This window comes from Oncorhynchus mykiss, chromosome 26 (genome assembly GCF_013265735.2).
Source record: "Oncorhynchus mykiss isolate Arlee chromosome 26, USDA_OmykA_1.1, whole genome shotgun sequence".
NCBI classification, from domain to species: Eukaryota; Metazoa; Chordata; class Actinopteri; order Salmoniformes; family Salmonidae; genus Oncorhynchus; species Oncorhynchus mykiss.
Genome location: NC_048590.1, coordinates 50,722,691 through 50,740,558, shown reverse-complemented (window position 1 = coordinate 50,740,558; position 17,868 = coordinate 50,722,691). Strand labels below are relative to the sequence as shown.

At 44.4% G+C, this 17,868-nt stretch overlaps 1 protein-coding gene across 3 annotated transcripts; it reads left to right on the top strand.

Annotated features, from left to right (window-relative positions):
* The first annotated feature begins 2,372 nt into the window (after positions 1–2,372).
* LOC110526800 (carnitine O-palmitoyltransferase 1, liver isoform) lies at positions 2,373–17,652 on the top strand. 3 transcript variants are annotated; one of them, XM_036963596.1, is made up of 19 exons: positions 2,373–2,390; positions 3,394–3,538; positions 3,671–3,813; positions 3,947–4,118; positions 4,385–4,489; positions 4,656–4,793; positions 4,900–4,977; positions 7,834–7,941; positions 8,236–8,323; positions 9,699–9,894; positions 10,391–10,579; positions 10,919–11,024; positions 11,165–11,281; positions 11,692–11,856; positions 13,437–13,568; positions 13,966–14,118; positions 14,266–14,379; positions 15,558–15,650; positions 16,404–17,652. In XM_036963596.1, exons 2-19 carry the CDS (start codon positions 3,398–3,400, stop codon positions 16,488–16,490), a joined length of 2,325 nt encoding a protein of 774 aa, XP_036819491.1. In that variant the 5' UTR covers positions 2,373–2,390; positions 3,394–3,397; the 3' UTR covers positions 16,491–17,652. The 3 variants fall into 3 exon arrangements, with proteins under 3 accessions (XP_036819491.1, XP_036819490.1, XP_036819492.1); XM_036963595.1 differs by lacking the exon at positions 2,373–2,390 and adding an exon at positions 2,475–2,702; XM_036963597.1 differs by lacking the exons at positions 2,373–2,390; positions 8,236–8,323 and adding exons at positions 2,477–2,702; positions 8,869–8,953 and having other exon boundaries at positions 16,404–17,647.
* Positions 17,653–17,868: the final 216 nt, after the last annotated feature.

Sequence of the window (17,868 nt, the reverse complement as noted above, 5' to 3'; positions counted from 1 at the left end):
TGCTCGTCGTTTGATGCGACGCAGACAGGGTGGTGTGACTATTGAAACAGAAGAGTCATTGTCTGTTCTTTAGATTTTTGATGTTGAGTCTTTGTCTGACAAAGCGATGTTAGGATATTTCAGTTATCCCGTAGGAGATTTTGTGCCGAATACATTACGTTGTCACAGGTGTCAAGCCTTACGGGCATGTGGCAGCAGTGTGTAGGAGGGTGGTTCCTAGGTGGCAGCAGTGTGTAGGAGGGTGGTTCCTAGGTGGCAGCAGTGTGTAGGAGGGTGGTTCCTAGGTGGCAGCAGTGTGTAGGAGGGTGGTTCCTAGGTGGCAGCAGTGTGTAGGAGGGAGGTTCCTAGGTGGCAGCAGTGTGTAGGAGGGAGGTTCCTAGGTGGCAGCAGTGTGTAGCAGGGAGGTTCCTAGGTGTGTAGAAGGGCATGTGGCAGCAGTGTGTAGGAGGGTGGTTCCTAGGTGGCAACAGTGTGTAGGAGGGTGGTTCCTAGGTGGCAGCAGTGTGTAGGAGGGTGGTTCCTAGGTGGCAGCAGTGTGTAGGAGGGTGGTTCCTAGGTGGCAGCAGTGTGTAGCAGGGAGGTTCCTAGGTGTGTAGAAGGACATGTGGCAGCAGTGTGTAGGAGGGAGGTTCCTAGGTGTGTAGAAGGGCATGTGGCAGCAGTGTGTAGGAGGGAGGTTCCTAGGTGTGTAGAAGGGCATGTGGCAGCAGTGTGTAGGAGGGTGGTTCCTAGGTGTGTAGAAGGGCATGAGACAAAGGAATGTGTAATATAGGTAGAGAAGCGGTATGTGTTAATTGTAGGGGTGCTCATGGTGCAGGGAATCAGAAGTGTCCAGTGCGAGAGAGGCAGGTTGAGGTTACCAGGGTTAGAGTAGCACTGAGGGTGTCGTATGCTGAGGCAGTGAAGAAAGTAGAGGAAGATGGGTCAAGGGTTAGGGATCCCGAGAGGATCTGCGTGAGTAGTAGATCTGTGCCAACACAGAGAAATAGGCCAACGACTGACATATGATTTAAGTAAGATTGGCTTCTTAGCGTTTATAGCAATGGTTATCAACTGTACCGCAGGGATGGAAAGAAAGTCGCAGAAAATAAAGGTTGTGGTTGCAGCTGCAGAGAAGTATTTGGGTGTAAGAGATTTGACTTTAAAAGAGTTACAGGGATGTGTTGAGAGGTGGTGTCCCGTCCCGCCCAACTCGGCAGAAAGTCTGTCTCCCTCCAGCAGGTGGCAATGTTTCGTTGTTTTGCCCACCAACTAAGGAGTTTTTGTATGGAGATCAATGAAAAAGTGTCGATTTTGGTCAGCAAAAAAATGTATGTCTTATTTGGTTTATTTGATTGAATAGACATTTCATAATGCTCAAGTTGTTACGAGTTTACTGATATAAGTAGGACACGTGGTATCCCGGCAACTTTGAGAAAAAAACACTTTATATCAGTCTCAAGATGGTTATTCATATTTATAAACTGGGTGGTTCAAGCCCTGAATGCGGACTGGCTGACAGCCGTGGTATATCAGACCGTATACCACGGGTATGACAAAACATGTATTTTTACTGCTCTAATTACGTTGGTAACCAGTTTATAATAGCCATAAGGCACCTCTGGGTTTTGTGGTATATTGCCAATATACCACGTCTAGGGGCTGTATCCAGGCACTCTGCGTTGCGCGCAAGAACAGCCTTTAGCCTTGGTATTTCGGCCATATACCGCACCCCCTCATACCATATTGTTTAAACATAGTGTAACCGATGGTTAGCTAGTTAGCGGTGTTGTGCGCTAATAACATTTCAATCGGTAACTTCACCCGCTCTGAGACCTTGAAGTAGTTGTTCCCCTTGCTCTGCAAGGGCCGCAGCTTTTTTGGAGCGATGGGTAACGATGATTCGAGGGTGGCTGTTCTCGATGTGTGCAGAGCCCAGGTAGGGGCAAGGAGAGTGACGGAAAGCTATACTGTTACAATGGCATGAGGCTGGTAGCATAGCATGTCTCTTAATTGAATAGAGGCAGTTGTTTTCAACAACCCTCATCAAATATTCAAAAAAATAATTACACTAATGAGATGTATCCACCAATCCAAAGAAAGGATAGGCAGGTACTGGACAACCCGCCGTGCCGCAAACTGCGACTACGTCATCCAAAAACATGGCAGACATTGGATGTTTAATATCTTTGGCGGTGAGTGATAATTTTTTTAAATCTGCGTCAGTGACAATTATTTGAATAATTCAATGGATGTTTTGTTCACAATGCTGATGACTAAAGTGCAGTGCTTGACTTGGACTGAAATAGGTTCTGGTACAAGCTTTAGGTGCACAAGCTCCACAATACTTTTTGAGCTAACATTCTACAAGACGAACAGGAGAAAATGTGAGGTGCTGGTACTCATCTCTGGTGAGCTCCTGCCCATAGTGTCTTTATTATGCATTTTCAAATCTGACTTCACTATGTGGTCGTGTATGGAAATTCGCTTTCTGGGACGGGTGTCAGTTAAACTGCAGTACCGAAGCCAAACTGTAGGAGCAGTCGAACCCGTGATCTAGACCGGAACCGTGGCCCCTTGGGATAGACAGTCAGCCTTGAATATGCCCCCTGGAACGTGCCAGAGCGTCCGACGTAGCCTACTACCCAGCGTGTCGTTGAAATCGCTGCTGAAATGATTTTGAACTAAAACATATTTGAAAAGGAGCTATTTGAAGATACTACGTGAGTTTGATTGTTGATTTCACCTGCTATCAAACTATTTAGCTAGCTAGCTGTCTGACTAACGTTATATAGCTAGCTAACGTTAACATAGCCAGCGCTTCCCACAATTTGCTGCTAGCTAACGTTAGCTAGCTAGTTAGCTAATGGCAGTATACGCGGACAGTTAGTTAACAGATGAATGTAACAACTAGCTATATTAACCAAACAAGGCAACTGGTTAGTATCTTTCTGCCTTGGAATTCACAAAGTTGATCCGGTATTAACGTTAGCTACCTAACGTTAGCTGACATCAAAGATATTTATAACTAACCCCTTCTGTCTGTGCTGATATCTTGCTTGGAGACCATGATTCCGTTGATTCAGGTTGGTTGCGTTTCAGGCTGTGTTTTAATGCAGTCGTGCTGCGCATCTGTCATTGGCCAAACTCAAATAGCACTGCTTTATCACACCGTCACGTTACTAGATTTTTGCTCACTGAATGGAACAAATGTTTCCCACCCACTTGTCACATGTGTTTGAGAGAAGGTTCTTTATAAGTAGCTCATGAGAGTGGGTGAGTACTTTCTACCTAAGTAGCTTCCGAGGGAAGGTCATTTTTATTCTAGTTGCCTGTGTTCTTCAGTTTTTATCATGTGATGATGTTTTGGTGATGTTTTGTCATGTGTTTTTGACTGTATAATACCTCTGGCAGAGTCATGGCAGAAGCTCATCAGGCCGTGGCGTTCCAGTTCACCGTCTCTCCAGATGGCATTGATCTGCAGTTGAGCCACGAGGCCCTTAGACAAATCTACCTGTCTGGCCTGCATTCCTGGAAGAAAAAGTTTATCCGCTTCAAGGTGCTCCAACAAGGGAAATTTGCCATCAGGCAATACCAAGTTATACAGACATTCAACAACATCAGATCACGTAAATACAACCAACAGTGACGTTGATGTGTTAAAAACAGATGAATATCATTTCCTCCACAGAATGGGGTGATGACCGGGGTGTACCCTGGCAGTCCCACCGGCCTGATGTTAGTGGTGGGGCTGTACATGGGGAGGGCAAAGTACGTCCAAGCTGACCCTTCCTTGGCACTGTTCACCAAAGTGGGTGCTCACTTGCCTGTTAGGTAAAGTCTCAACTCGCTATCCCAATGATGCTGACTAAACTTTGTAAAAAAAAAATATAGAAGCAGCATAGATAAAATGACAATGGCCGGATGTTTATGGCCAGTAAGTGATGCTTTGCCTCTCTCCTTGCAGTCGCTATATGTCCTTTGAGAAACAGCAGGTGGTTGGCGGGGTGCTAGTTGGCACAGGGCTCTGGGTGGCTATTTTCTTCACCATGCGAACTGCACTCAAGTGGCTGCTCTCCTGGCATGGATGGATGTACGCCCATCATGGCACCGTGTCATGGAGGACACGCATCTGGCTGGTGAGTCGACCGCAAACGACCATGTCAGTTGTTGCCTCGTGGGGAAACCAATGCCGGGGTAGAGGTGGGGGCTACCGAAATATTATACCTAGAAGGATCATATGTCAGAAATATCTCCCCCAGACCAAATAAACAGAAGACTGGTGGAAAGAAAAAAAAAAAAAATATATATATATATATATATATATATATATGAATATGAATGATCCTTTTTATTTGAAGGTAGACTTCTCCTTTAACAGACCAGCCCATAATTGTGAGTGCAGGTACTGGTGAAAATCTTCTCCGGGAGGCGGAATCCCCAGTTGTACAGCTTCCAGACATCGTTACCACAGCTCCCTCTGCCCTCGGTGAAAGACACCATCAATAGAGTGAGTGACAGAAACAAAACACAGCTCCACTTAACCATCTTTTAAAAAAATATATATATATATATTAATAATAAAAACCATTTTACTAGAGGGGTACAATGTGGCTATTTTATAGAACTCCTGAAGGTGTGCAATGTTAGATTGTCGTACATGTTTCCTCTGCCAGTACCTTGAATCTGCCCATCCGCTCATGGACGACGAACAGTACTTGAGGATGGAGGGTCTTGCCAAGGATTTTGAGAAAGGCCTGGGTCCTAAACTTCAGTGGTACCTGAAACTCAAATCCTGGTGGGCTACAAACTATGTAAGTCACATTTAATTAAATATTGTTTTCATCTGATTTTCTTAGATAGCTTCATTCATTTTCCATGGCTTTTTGTATGACATGTCCATCTTCTTGCTGTTCTCAGGTCAGTGACTGGTGGGAAGAGTACATCTACCTAAGAGGCCGTGGACCAATCATGGTCAACAGCAACTACTATGCAATGGTAAGAACTAGCATTATATATAATCAAGCTGCTAGGAATGTAATAATATCACAGACTTACTGAACCCAGGGGCGCAACATCACGAGACTTCCGGGAACGCTTGTGAAACCAGACAGACCAGGCTGGGGTTTGAGAAGTGAAAAATTATTCAAAAGTTATTTATTTTCTCGAAATGTAAAGGCACAACCTAGATTGGAGCCAATGTCTTTAAGTAGTTGAACATGTTATCACTCCAACCTCGTGAAACTGACACGTTTTAATTTTTGTCAAAAAACATTAAAATATACAATCTACCTGTAGCGAAGCTGCTTAACATTTACATTACATTCAGTCATCTAAAAGACTCCCATCCAGAGCAACTCACGGGAGCAACCAGGGCACGTTGACTGATCTTGAACCAGCGACCTGTCGGCCACCGACAAGCCCCCAACCACCAGGCCCCCAAGACCCCCCCACAGTTCCTGAGAGCTGCCCCTCAACCATCCAAGACCCCCCCATAGCCCCCCCCTCTGAAAAAAAACTCTCCCACAATTCCACACACACCTAAAAACCCTCCCAAGCCACCGTCTCCCAATGCCCAAACCAACAAAATGAACAAAAGAGAAAACCAAAGGAAATCAACAGACATCAAGGACAACAGTAATCTAAACAGCAAGGCCAACTGGATACATTTCGGTGCATGTGTGGCAATATTTACGTGTGTGTGTATATGTGTGTGTGTTTATGCGTGTGTGTATATGCATGTGTACAAGCACCTGCGTGGCATCAGCCTCAGGCAATATCATTTTTTACTTTTGTCTTTGACTGTCATTCTATCCCCCAGTCAGCAACTCCACTCCCACTTGTCTCCAGTTCCTCATCTTAACCCTCAGCTCCCCTCAGCCCATCCCACCTATCTCTGCTGGCCACCCTTTTCACATTTTTATGCACCATATATCTTTCAACTATGTTGTGATGTCTAACACACTTTGAGTCTTATCTAATCGAATAGAATCCACAGATTGCGAGTTGAAGATTAGTAATTGACTGACCTGGTCTCTCCAGATCTCCCGACAATGCTATTTCTAGGGTAAATTTGAGATTAATGTTCTGATTTTTCAGCCATTCCTGAACCTGAGACCAGAAACAGGCTACCTGAGGGCAATACCAAAACAAATGGTCTATTGATTCTGTATCCTCACAACAAAATCTGCAGAGCTGCGATGATTGTATGCCCCAAATATTCAACATTTTGTTGGTTGCAAGAATTCTGTACAATAGTCTTGAATCTTGCATTGTTTTATATACTCTGTGCCATGGAAGACTAGCGAGAGCGGTGATGCTAGCGAGAGCGGTGATGCTAGCGAGAGCGGTGGCGCTAGCGAGAGCGGTGGCGCTAGCGAGAGCGGTGGCGAGAGCGGTGGCGCTAGCGAGAGCGGTGGTGCTAGCGAGAGCGGTGGTGCTAGCGAGAGCGGTGATGCTAGCGAGAGCGGTGATGCTAGCGAGAGCGGTAGGTACCGGCGAGAGCGGTGATGCTAGCGAGAGCGGTACGTACCGGCGAGAGCGGTGATGCTAGCGAGAGCGGTGATGCTAGCGAGAGCGGTACGTACCGGCGAGAGCGGTGATGCTAGCGAGAGCGGTAGGTACCGGCGAGAGCGGTGATGCTAGCGAGAGGGGTAGGTACCGGCGAGAGCGTGATACTAGCGAGTGCAGTTATACTAGCGAGAGCGGTAATGCTGGCGAGAGCAGTGAACTTTGCGAGCAATTTTCCCATAATTTGACAGGTATTTAACTCCATGTTTGCAGGATCTTGTCTATTTTTACTAGTTTTCTTTTGAAATTTATTGTGGAGAACTCATTTATATATTTTGGGCTGCCCAGTCAGCCCATTTTATAGGTAAACTGCAATGTTAACGATCCAATATGTAATATGGATTTAGTCCAGAGAGGACATTGATGAGAGATTGCAGGGATCATATCGATGGCCGAAACGTATAGCTTATTAAAGAGCAGTGATGCTAGCGAGAGCCGTGACGCTAGCGAGAGCCGTGACGCTAGCGAGAGCCGTGACGCTAGCGAGAGCCGTGACGCTAGCGAGAGCCGTGACGCTAGCGAGAGCCGTGACCCTAGCGAGAGCCGTGACCCTAGCGAGAGCCGTGACCCTAGCGAGAGCCGTGACCCTAGCGAGAGCCGTGACCCTAGCGAGAGCCGTGGCGCTAGCGAGAGCCGTGGCGCTAGCGAGAGCCGTGACCCTAGCGAGAGCCGTGACCCCAGCGAGAGCCGTGACCCTAGCGAGAGCCGTGACCCTAGCGAGAGCCGTGACCCTAGCGAGAGCCGTGGCGCTAGCGAGAGCCGTGGCGCTAGCGAGAGCCGTGACGCTAGCGAGAGCCGCGACCCCAGCGAGAGCCGTGTGCAGGTTTCTTCTTTTTTTCTCATCTTATTCAACTGTCACCATGCACCTGCAACAAAGACAGCTCAGATGTGCGAGTGGCGTTTTTAAATGTTATATGAAAGGAGTACTTTTGAGAGGACAGCCTGCACATGCTCAGTTCGGCCGGAGACGACCGTTAGACCCGATGACGTGTTTCTACTCATGAGCTTAGCTAGCCAACGCCTCCATGACATCGCCTACAAGTATGATCAGGGATTTCTATTGGAGAAGCACTTTTAGCCTGTTTTCATACTGTACAGTCTTTGATAAGTTTGTTATTAATATTATTATATGTTGTTTATGGATGTTTACCAATTTGGCAATTTCATCAGACTCTATTTGATCAGATTCTCTTGGCAATATTTCTCTTTATCCCTTGTAGATTTTTTTTTCTCATTCATTCAGTGATTGTCATCTTTTTCTCCATTCTCACTCCTCTCTCTTAGGACTTCCTGTATGTGTTCCCCACCAGTCTGCAGGCTGCTCGGGCAGGCAATGCTATCCATGCCATCATGCTGTACAGAAGAATGCTGGACCGAGCGCAGATCAAACCGGTAAATAGCCTTCACTTTTGGTCACTGCTTCTTATCTATTTGCTTTATGACCATAATGTGTGTTCCTCTTCCCTCCTGTATTTAATACCACATTACATAAATATGGTTGTTTCTGTTTCACACTTAATGTGTGTTCCTCTTCCCTCCTGTATTTAATACCACATGACATAAATATGGTTGTTTCTGTTTCACACTTAATGTGTGTTCCTCTTCCCTCCTGTATTTAATACCACATGACATAAATATGGTTGTTTCTGTTTCACACTTGCGGACGGGATGTTTTCTCTGGTGCAGCTCTTTGCACTGGATAAAAGAGTTCCTCTTTGCTCCGCCCAATGGGAGCGCTTGTTCAATACGTCCCGCCTCCCAGGCCTGGAACGGGGTAAGAGGAGGGAGCGTTATTGTCACAGACCAACTTTGGATCCAGCTCACCCCTTATCCCTCCCACCCATTCCTGTCCCCATGGATTTCCTGTTTCACCAGCATGTTCCATTAAAAACAAACTCGTGTATCACCCATTTGGCCTGCAGTCATAACTGTTTGGTACTGTCTGACACTAAGTGATTGTAAGTCCTTACTGGAATGACTGTTTTTGCACCTAGTGTTTTTGTCCAGAAATATAGTTTATTTTGACCCATATTTCTCAAGTCTGTAACATGCTGGTGAAATAGGACCAGCTATCTCAAACACTTCCCCATCCCCTCCAATCATGCCCTTCAATTTTTTTGTATTTTTTAAAATCCCCACCCATCTGTCTTTCTTCTCTTCTCTTCCGTGGGAGAAATGTTCCCGTGAGCCGTTCTGGTTCCTCCACCCACCCCCCCCCCATCCCCCTCCACCCCTGTAGCTCCCCTCCCGTCAGTTTCTAGGAGAGCAGGCTTTCGTGCTTTGGTCATTTTTTCATTTTTTTTTCTTTTTTCCTTTCAGCTCATGCTTCAAAATACCATTCCAATGTGCTCAGCGCAATATGAGCGTATGTTCAACACCAGTCGTATCCCAGGCGTAGATACAGGTAGATGGCCACTTCTTCCTCCCCAGTCTCTCAATCACACAGACTAAAGCAGTTCTAACAACCAACCAAATTGGTGTAACCAATTGCAGATTGAACAGACTATTTTATCATTTTATTATTTAGCAACGTGAACATTAAATGTACACAGACTTTGCACAAATATTTCCAGGCAATGTGCACTTTCATACAGGCCAACTGGCATCGCAGGATGGAGCTGTTTTCTCAATGCCAAGTTGACATAACAGCTTGGCTATTTAGGCCCTGGAATAAAACAGGCTATTTTTTTTCTGACCGAGGCTACAAAGTGTCCTGAATTAGACCCCCCCCCCCCCCCCCATAGACTCCCATGATTCATTGCAATCCTCTTCATTGTGTGTTTTTTTTAAAACTTTTGTTTCATGCCAAAGAATCCCACTGCAGTTCTGACTGCTGCTTGGAAATGACATCAACCATAGTTTGTGCTTTAGAGCCACTCTCACAAGTCTTTCTCTTGAAACAACAGTTCAAAGCACATTTAGTCTCTCCAAGGTATCTGCTTGATACTCTGTCTTAGTTGCTAGAAAACCCCCTTTTTACACATGTTGTAGTACTGCAGTTTCCACCTGTTTGTTGTGCTAATTATTCAGTAGGTCCACATTGTGTGAATAGTTTATCAGAGTTCCTTTTAAGCCATAATCATATTCTTGTTTAGGTTTTAGTTGGAAGTTACACAAAGTTGTCCCTCTCTACCCTTGTGCTTGTCCAGACACCATCCAGCATATGCAGGACAGCAGGCACATCGTGGTGTACCACCGGGGGCGTTACTTCAAGGTGCCCATGTTCTACGACGGTAAGGTGCTGTCGCCCAGGGCCGTAGAGCAACAGATGGAGCGTATCCTGGCTGACCCCTCTGAACCCCAGCCGGGGGAGGAGTGCCTGGCCGCCCTCACTGCTGGGGACAGGTACGCTAACGCTACACATGTAATGTATGCCATTTAGCAGAGGCTTTTATCTAGCGCGACGTGTCCGTTTTCCTATGGGTAGCCCAGCTGGAATGGAAGTGCCCGTTACAAGAGCCATGCTCAACCAACTGAGAGACACCTTAACAAACACACACCATCTCAGATTGTTGTGAAATCGTTTCTGAGAAATTAACTTAAATGATTGCACCCGAATTGGCAATTTTTTTTATTTATTATAGGATTCATATAATATTCAATAAATATAGTACATTTGGATCCAACAATGAATAAGACATGAGGATTTCACAGAAATGTAAACACAATCACCCACAGCCCCCCCATACCCCACGCCCCCCCATACCCCACGTCAATCCCAACCCCCAAACAGACCGAATTGGATCAACCCAACTATTGAAGGCGGTGTGAAAATCCACTGTCAGTAATAAATGATTTGATCAAACAGTTTCCTCAATGGTATGTTCACCCCGCCTGGCAGGGTGCCCTGGGCGGAGGCCCGCGAGGCCTACCTGAGACAGGGCAGGAACCAGCAGGCCCTGGACACTGTGGAGAAGGCTGCCTTCTTTGTGACCCTGGACGACACAGAGCAGCGTTACAAGGCTGAGGATCCTGTCCGATCCCTGGACAGCTACGCCAAGTCCCTGCTGCACGGCAAATGTTACGACAGGTGAGACCGAGGGCTCCAATCCTTCATGTTATGCACAGGGAGTGTGGGAAATGCGCTCTACAAATGAAATGTTATTATTATAATCTACCTGAGACCTCGGTTATTCTACAGATTACCCTTTACAAAAATGTTCAAGAATAAGCTGTTATAACTACTTATGAATGTTACTGAATGTTTATAAATTGTTAAGACATTTTCATAAATGTTATGAATAAATGTTATGAATGAATGAATTAAATCACTTTTAAATGCTTGTATAATGAATAAATATTCTATAATGAAATACTAAGAGTTTGTATCTTACTCCATCCTCAAGCACTGGTTTGTGTTTTTCTGTAGGTGGTTTGACAAGTCCTTCAACCTCATCGTGTTCAGGAACGGGACCATGGGTCTGAATGCAGAGCACAGCTGGGCAGATGCCCCCATCATAGGGCACCTCTGGGAGGTAGCTAGCAGAGTAGAGCCCTTCTGCTTCTTTAGTTGTGTTCGTGTTTACAGTGTGTCTGTCTGTGTCGGTTATCAGGAATCGCTAGCTGGCAGAACAAATGCTGCGTGTCTCTAAATGATGTCATTGTCCAATTGTAGCACGTGCTGTCGATGGACCCTGTGAAGCTGGGTTACACAGAGGAAGGCCACTGCAAAGGAAACCCCCACCCGTCCCTCCCAGGCCCTCAGAGGCTGCAGTGGAACATCCCAGCTGAGGTAGCCTACCACAGGGGGGTTTGGGTTAAACTACAATGTTGTAGGGATGTTCCCCTTTTCAAACGGGATTTATTGTTTTCAGAATTGTCATCAATTAATGCACATCAGTAATGCACACACAGGCCTTTCCATTCTGTTTGTTTGTTATAATGATCAAATCTAATCCCCAGTGATCCTGTCTGTTTGGTACAAGTGTGATAATAGATTAAACAGTAGAAATACCTTCAGATTTCACATCTTTAAGCCACCTGAGCTCTAATCTTTCTGAGGACCCCCCCCCCCCTTCAACTGTCTCATCTCAAATCTTCAAATGAAATCAAGAACTGAGGCTCTTTGATCAAACACATCAGAGACCCCAAGTGAAATGGGCTGATTCTCAGTGTCTTTGTTCCCCGTGTGCGGTGCCTCAGTGTCAGACGGCCATCGCCAGCTCTCTGACGGTGGCCAAGGCCCTGGCAGACGACGTCGACTCCCACATCATCCCCTTCAATTGCTTCGGGAAGGGCCTGATCAAAAAGTGTCGCACCAGCCCCGATGCCTTCATCCAGATCGCCCTGCAGCTGGCTCACTTCAGGGTAGGGTCCTTATCTCTGCCCCTGTTGACTGGCGACAGTAAAGAGGATCAGCTGATTGGATTAGTCCGTTGGCTGATTAGCCAATTGGAAGGAAGGAGGGTAGGATTGATATAATAAAACCCAGGTTTGGAATGTAGCTCCTTTAGGATGTGTGAATGAATACCAGTGTTAAGAGATGATGCTGTAAGTAGCTGTCAACAATCTGTAGTTTGATGAGATAAACATCCTCCTTAACAAGGACGATAGCTATAACAAACATAATACTTTTATTATTTATTAACCAAACATGACAATAATCAATTGTGCCAGCAAGAAAAACTGAGTCTGTACTCTAGTTATAATATGTTATAACCACATTACAGGACTGTTAACTGAGTCTTTACTCTAGTTATAATATGTTATAACCACATTACAGGACTGTTAACTGAGTCTTTACTCTAGTTATAATATGTTATAACAACATTACAGGACTGTTAACTGAGTCTTTACTCTAGTTATAATATGTTATAACCACATTACAGGACTGTTAACTGAGTCTTTACTCTAGTTATAATATGTTATAACCACATTACAGGACTGTTAACTGAGTCTGTACTCTAATTATAACATGTTATAACCACATTACAGGACTGTTAACTGAGTCTGTACTCTAGTTATAATATGTTATAACCACATTACAGGACAGTTAACTGAGTCTTTACTCTAGTTATAATATGTTATAACCACATTACAGGACTTAACTGAGTCTTTACTCTAGTTATAATATGTTATAACCACATTACAGGACTGTTAACTGAGTCTTTACTCTAGTTATAATATGTTATAACCACACATTACAGGACTGTTAACTGAGTATGTACTCTAGTTATAATATGTTATAACCACATTACAGGACTGTTAACTGAGTCTTTACTCTAGTTATAATATGTTATAACCACATTACAGGACTGTTAACTGAGTCTGTACTCTAATTATAACATGTTATAACCACATTACAGGACTATTAACTGAGTCTGTACTCTAGTTATAATATGTTATAACCACATTACAGGACAGTTAACTGAGTCTTTACTCTAGTTATAATATGTTATAACCACATTACAGGACTTAACTGAGTCTTTACTCTAGTTATAATATGTTATAACCACATTACAGGACTGTTAACTGAGTCTTTACTCTAGTTATAATATGTTATAACCACACATTACAGGACTGTTAACTGAGTATGTACTCTAGTTATAATGTGTTATAACCACATTACAGGACTTAACTTAGTCTTTACTCTAGTTATAATGTGTTATAACCACATTACAGGACAGTTACTAGAGTCTTTACTCTAGTTATAATGTGTTATAACCACATTACAGGGCAGTTAACTGAGTCTTTACTCTAGTTATAATATGTTATAACCACATTACAGGGCAGTTAACTGAGTCTTTACTCTAGTTATATGTTATAACCACACTACAGGACTGTTAACTGAGTCTTTACTCTTAAAATAATGTTACCTGACTTTCCTTATTCACCCCTGAGTGGATAAATGTTTTATTAAATTTGATGAAATTGAATTTGTCTTCCAGGACAAGGGGAGGTTCTGTCTAACGTACGAGGCGTCCATGACACGCATGTTCCGAGAGGGTCGCACAGAGACGGTGCGTTCCTGCACCGTGGAGACCTGTGCCTTCGCCCGCTCCATGGTGGAAGACAACCCGGTAAGGATCTTGGTTCAACTGTGATGGTGGATCTGTGAGCGTTACAGGAACTGGAAAGTTGTGTGTCAGTCCTCATGAAATATATCTATTTTTTGGCATAAAAAAAATCTTATATATATACACACACACACACACACACACACACACACAGACAGAAAAATGTATGCCACCCAAAAATGCAACCAACTATTTCCATATCTTTGCTCATGGGAGAAATGGTTAGATTGTGATATCTGGATGTGTTTGGCCAAAAGAGACAGTCCACCTTTCCTTAGTACCCCTTTACCCCTCTGTTTCAGACACATTTTGGTTGAATGCATTCAGTTGTGCAACTGAATAGGTCTGCCCCTTTCCTTTTCATGTTGTCTCCTCCTGCCCTTCCTTGTCTTCTCTGTAGAGAGAGCTGCGACTGAAACTGTTGAAGGAAGCTGCGACGAGACACCAGCAGCTCTACCGGCTGGCCATGACTGGAGGAGGCATCGACCGCCACCTCTTCTGTCTCTACGTGGTCTCCAAGTACCTGGGGGAGGACTCGGCCTTCCTCAAAGAGGTCACATGCAGTATTTTGACTTGTGGATGTTACTATTGGTCTTTTAAAGTGGGAATGGAGGTCTTTGTGTTTTTTGTTTTTTTCTACAGTTAGTTTTCCTTTGAGAGGTTTGTATGTGAAAGCGTGTGTGTGTGTCCTCTCCCGTAGGTGCTGTCGGAGCCCTGGAGGCTGTCCACCAGTCAGACTCCCCTCCAGCAGGTGGAGCTGTTTGACCTAGCCAGACACCCGGAGTATGTGTCCAGTGGGGGAGGCTTTGGTCCGGTGAGTTCCCTGCCTGACCTCAAAAGGGCCCTCTACTCAAAATCAATTAGGCTTTAAAGGAGCATTAAAGATTGGCAGATGTTTTCAGACCAGATTCGGGAGTGATATGCCGCCTTAAAACATAATCGCACAATCTTATTGTCTGTGTTCTTCATCCTGGTGCTCAAAAATCCTCTGCAAAACATTACGCAAAGCAGCCACAACTGCCTGTAAGAGTGTCCATGACTGAGTCTTTGAATGAAGAGATGGAGATTAAAACTATCCAGTTTGAGTGTTTTGTTGCAGCTCGTTCCAGTCGCTAGCTGCAGCGAACTGAAAAGAGGAGCGACCCAGGGATGTGTGCTTTGAGGATGTTTAACAGAATGTGTCTGGCAGAACGGGTGTTGTATGTGGAGGATGAGGGCTGCAGTAGATATCTCAGATAGGGGGGAGTGAGGCCTAAGAGGGTTTTATAAATAAGCATCAACTAGTGGGTCTTGCGCCAGGTATACAGAGATGAGGTAGGAGTATAGAGTGTAGTGATGTGTCCTGTAAGGAGCATTGGTGGCAAATCTGATGGCCGAATGGTAAAGCACATCTAGCCGCTCGAGAGCACCCTTACCTGCCGATCTATAAATTACATCTCTGTAATCTAGCATGGGTAGGATGGTCATCTGAATCAGGGTTAGTTTGGCAGCTGGGGTGAAAGAGGAGTGATTTACGATAGAGGAATCCAAGTCTAGTTTTAACTTTAGCATGCAGCTTGGATATGTGCTGAGAGAAGGACAGTGTTACCGTCTAGCCATTCTCCCCAGTACCTGTATGAGGTGACTACCTCAAGCTCTAAAACCCTCAGAGGTGGTCATCACACCTGTAGGGTAAGGGGCATTCTTCTTACCAAACCACAACCACATTTTTTTTAAGGCATCTATGACCAACAGATGCATATCTGTATTCCCAGTCATGTGAAATCCATAGATTAGGGGCCTAATTAATTCCAATTGTAACTCTGTAAAATCTGCGAAATAGTGGGGGGAAACCTGTAAAACCATTTTGTCTTTCTTTTTTTCTTCTTAAAGGGCCCAAGTTTTCTCTAATTTTAGCAATTGAAAATCCAGTTGGATATAGTGTGATTATCTCTGTGCTGCAGTGTAATCCTTTTCCACACGCTGATTGTGTTTTCTCTCTTTGTGTGTCAGGTGGCAGATGATGGATATGGTGTGTCCTACATCATCTTGGGAGAAAACCTCATTAACTTTCACATCTCCAGCAAGCACTCGAGTCCTGAGACGGTGAGTTGGCTGATCCACACGGCCTATCTCGAATGTTACTTTCAATCCGCTGTCCTCACTTGAAACAAAGACGTCGCTATCGCCTGGGTAACATACAGACCTGAATTTCATGGCAGACCAGCCACTATTGATACCAACTGCATGTCCATATAGGTTAATTTGTATCAGTTTGCCTTAGAATGTGTCTGTTCTAAAGTGTCCGTTCTATCAGCTTGTTGTAGAACGTGGCTGTTCTATCAGCTTGTTGTAGAACGTGGCTGTTCTATCAGCTTGTTGTAGAACGTGGCTGTTCTATCAGCTTGTTGTAGAACGTGGCTGTTCTATCAGCTTGTTGTAGAACGTGGCTGTTCTATCAGCTTGTTGTAGAACGTGGCTGTTCTATCAGCTTGTTGTAGAACGTGGCTGTTCTATCAGCTTGTTGTAGAACGTGGCTGTTCTATCAGCTTGTTGTAGAACGTGGCTGTTCTATCAGCTTGTTGTAGAACGTGGCTGTTCTATCAGCTTGTTGTAGAACGTGGCTGTTCTATCAGCTTGTTGTAGAACGTGGCTGTTCTATCAGCTTGTTGTAGAACGTGGCTGTTCTATCAGCTTGTTGTAGAACGTGGCTGTTCTATCAGCTTGTTGTAGAACGTGGCTGTTCTATCAGCTTGTTGTAGAACGTGGCTGTTCTATCAGCTTGTTGTAGAACGTGGCTGTTCTATCAGCTTGTTGTAGAACGTGGCCGTTCTAACTAGTTTCCTCTCTGTCCAATAGGACTCTCATCGTTTTGGAAACCTCATCAAACAGGCCATGCTCGACATCTTGGCCTTGTTTCAGCTGGATGCAAATGCCTTGGCGTGATCATCTTCCTCCCCCCCCTACCTGAAAACCTCAACTTGAACTCTTCCATAGGCTTACTCAGATGAAATGCTGTGTTATGATTTTAGAATGTGTTTTAAGATCATAATATTAACAAAATAAGAGTGTATAGGAATGATTTATAGGAGTGTTGTTTTTCCATTTTAAGTTGTGTATTGCATGCTAGCTCACAGACCCATGCTGTCATGTGTTGTCCTATGTTGAGGTTACGCTCAGCTCATTTCAAAGTGCTGGTGCCTTAATGCACTGTGGTAGTTGAAGTGAGATTTGGAGAGGTGAAGTGAGCATTTCAGTCAGCGCTTACAGTACGCCCGCTGTCTTGCGTGCAGTTCTTTTGAGCTGCTAGCTGTGTGTTTTTGAACAGCGCAGAAGCATTTTGGTTTCTGGGTTTTAATATCAGTTGTTGTTTTAACCGTTGCTCTCTGTGCACCACCAAGTAAAGGACTGTTGGCAGGGGTACAGTATCCATTCTAGGACAACTCCCATGGACAGGTGATGCTGGACACCGTAACAGCCTTAGAGTCTGACACATTTCAATAGTATTGATTAGTGACAGTTGAAGGATCATACTTAAGGCCCGGTTGCCCAGACCAGGACATAAGTCCTGGACTAAAAAGCACCTTATATGGATATTCTCCTTTCAACATGTTTTTCTGCCCAGGACTGTGCTAAATCTGTGTCCAGGAAACCGGCCCTCTATGTACTACAGTATAAAATACAGTTGGTAAAGTCTTAAAGGGATAGTGCTACATTTTGGCAATTAAGCCCTTTTTCTACTTACCCAGAGGCACATGAACTCATGGATGCCGTTTTTATGTCTCTGCTAGCTGTACCTATAGACTTCCAGTCATTGCGCTAACGCTCGTTAGCAATGCCTCACAGAACTACCTTCAACTTCCTTCAAACTGCACCATGAGGCATTACACGTCACAGTTTTGTTTGTTAGATGTAAAGTATAATTGCAAATATTTAAACTTGATAATTTGAATTTCAAAAGTATTATAAATATCGTATAGCAATATGAATGTCTGCTGTAGAAGGTGTTCCTTTGTTGCTAAGGCGATAGCGCTACCTGTTCCGTTATAAATATGTAAAACAGCTTATATATATCTATATACCAAAATAAAAGTATGTTACCAGTGGATTAATAGTTGTATACTTGTTTTGACATTTTTGCTGCGCTGTCAGGAACTAGTAACACAAGCAATTCACTGCACCCACTATTAAATCTGATAAACTGTGTACACTACCAATACACTTTGATCTGATGTCAGCCCGACTACCATAGTCGTTCTAACCCAGAAGATGGATCTCTTCAATTGGAATACCAGTACGTTCACTTTGGCCTTTCTCCTTCGCC

Bases quoted from the DNA above. Each gene is read 5' to 3' on its own strand.
- LOC110526800 (XM_036963596.1), top strand. From the start codon at position 3,398: ATGGCAGAAGCTCATCAGGCCGTGGCGTTCCAGTTCACCGTCTCTCCA. The intron at 7,942-8,235 runs GTAAATAGCCTT...TCTCTGGTGCAG, and splicing joins ACCGAGCGCAGATCAAACCG to CTCTTTGCACTGGATAAAAG. The intron at 14,380-15,557 runs GTGAGTTCCCTG...TTTGTGTGTCAG, and splicing joins GTGGGGGAGGCTTTGGTCCG to GTGGCAGATGATGGATATGG.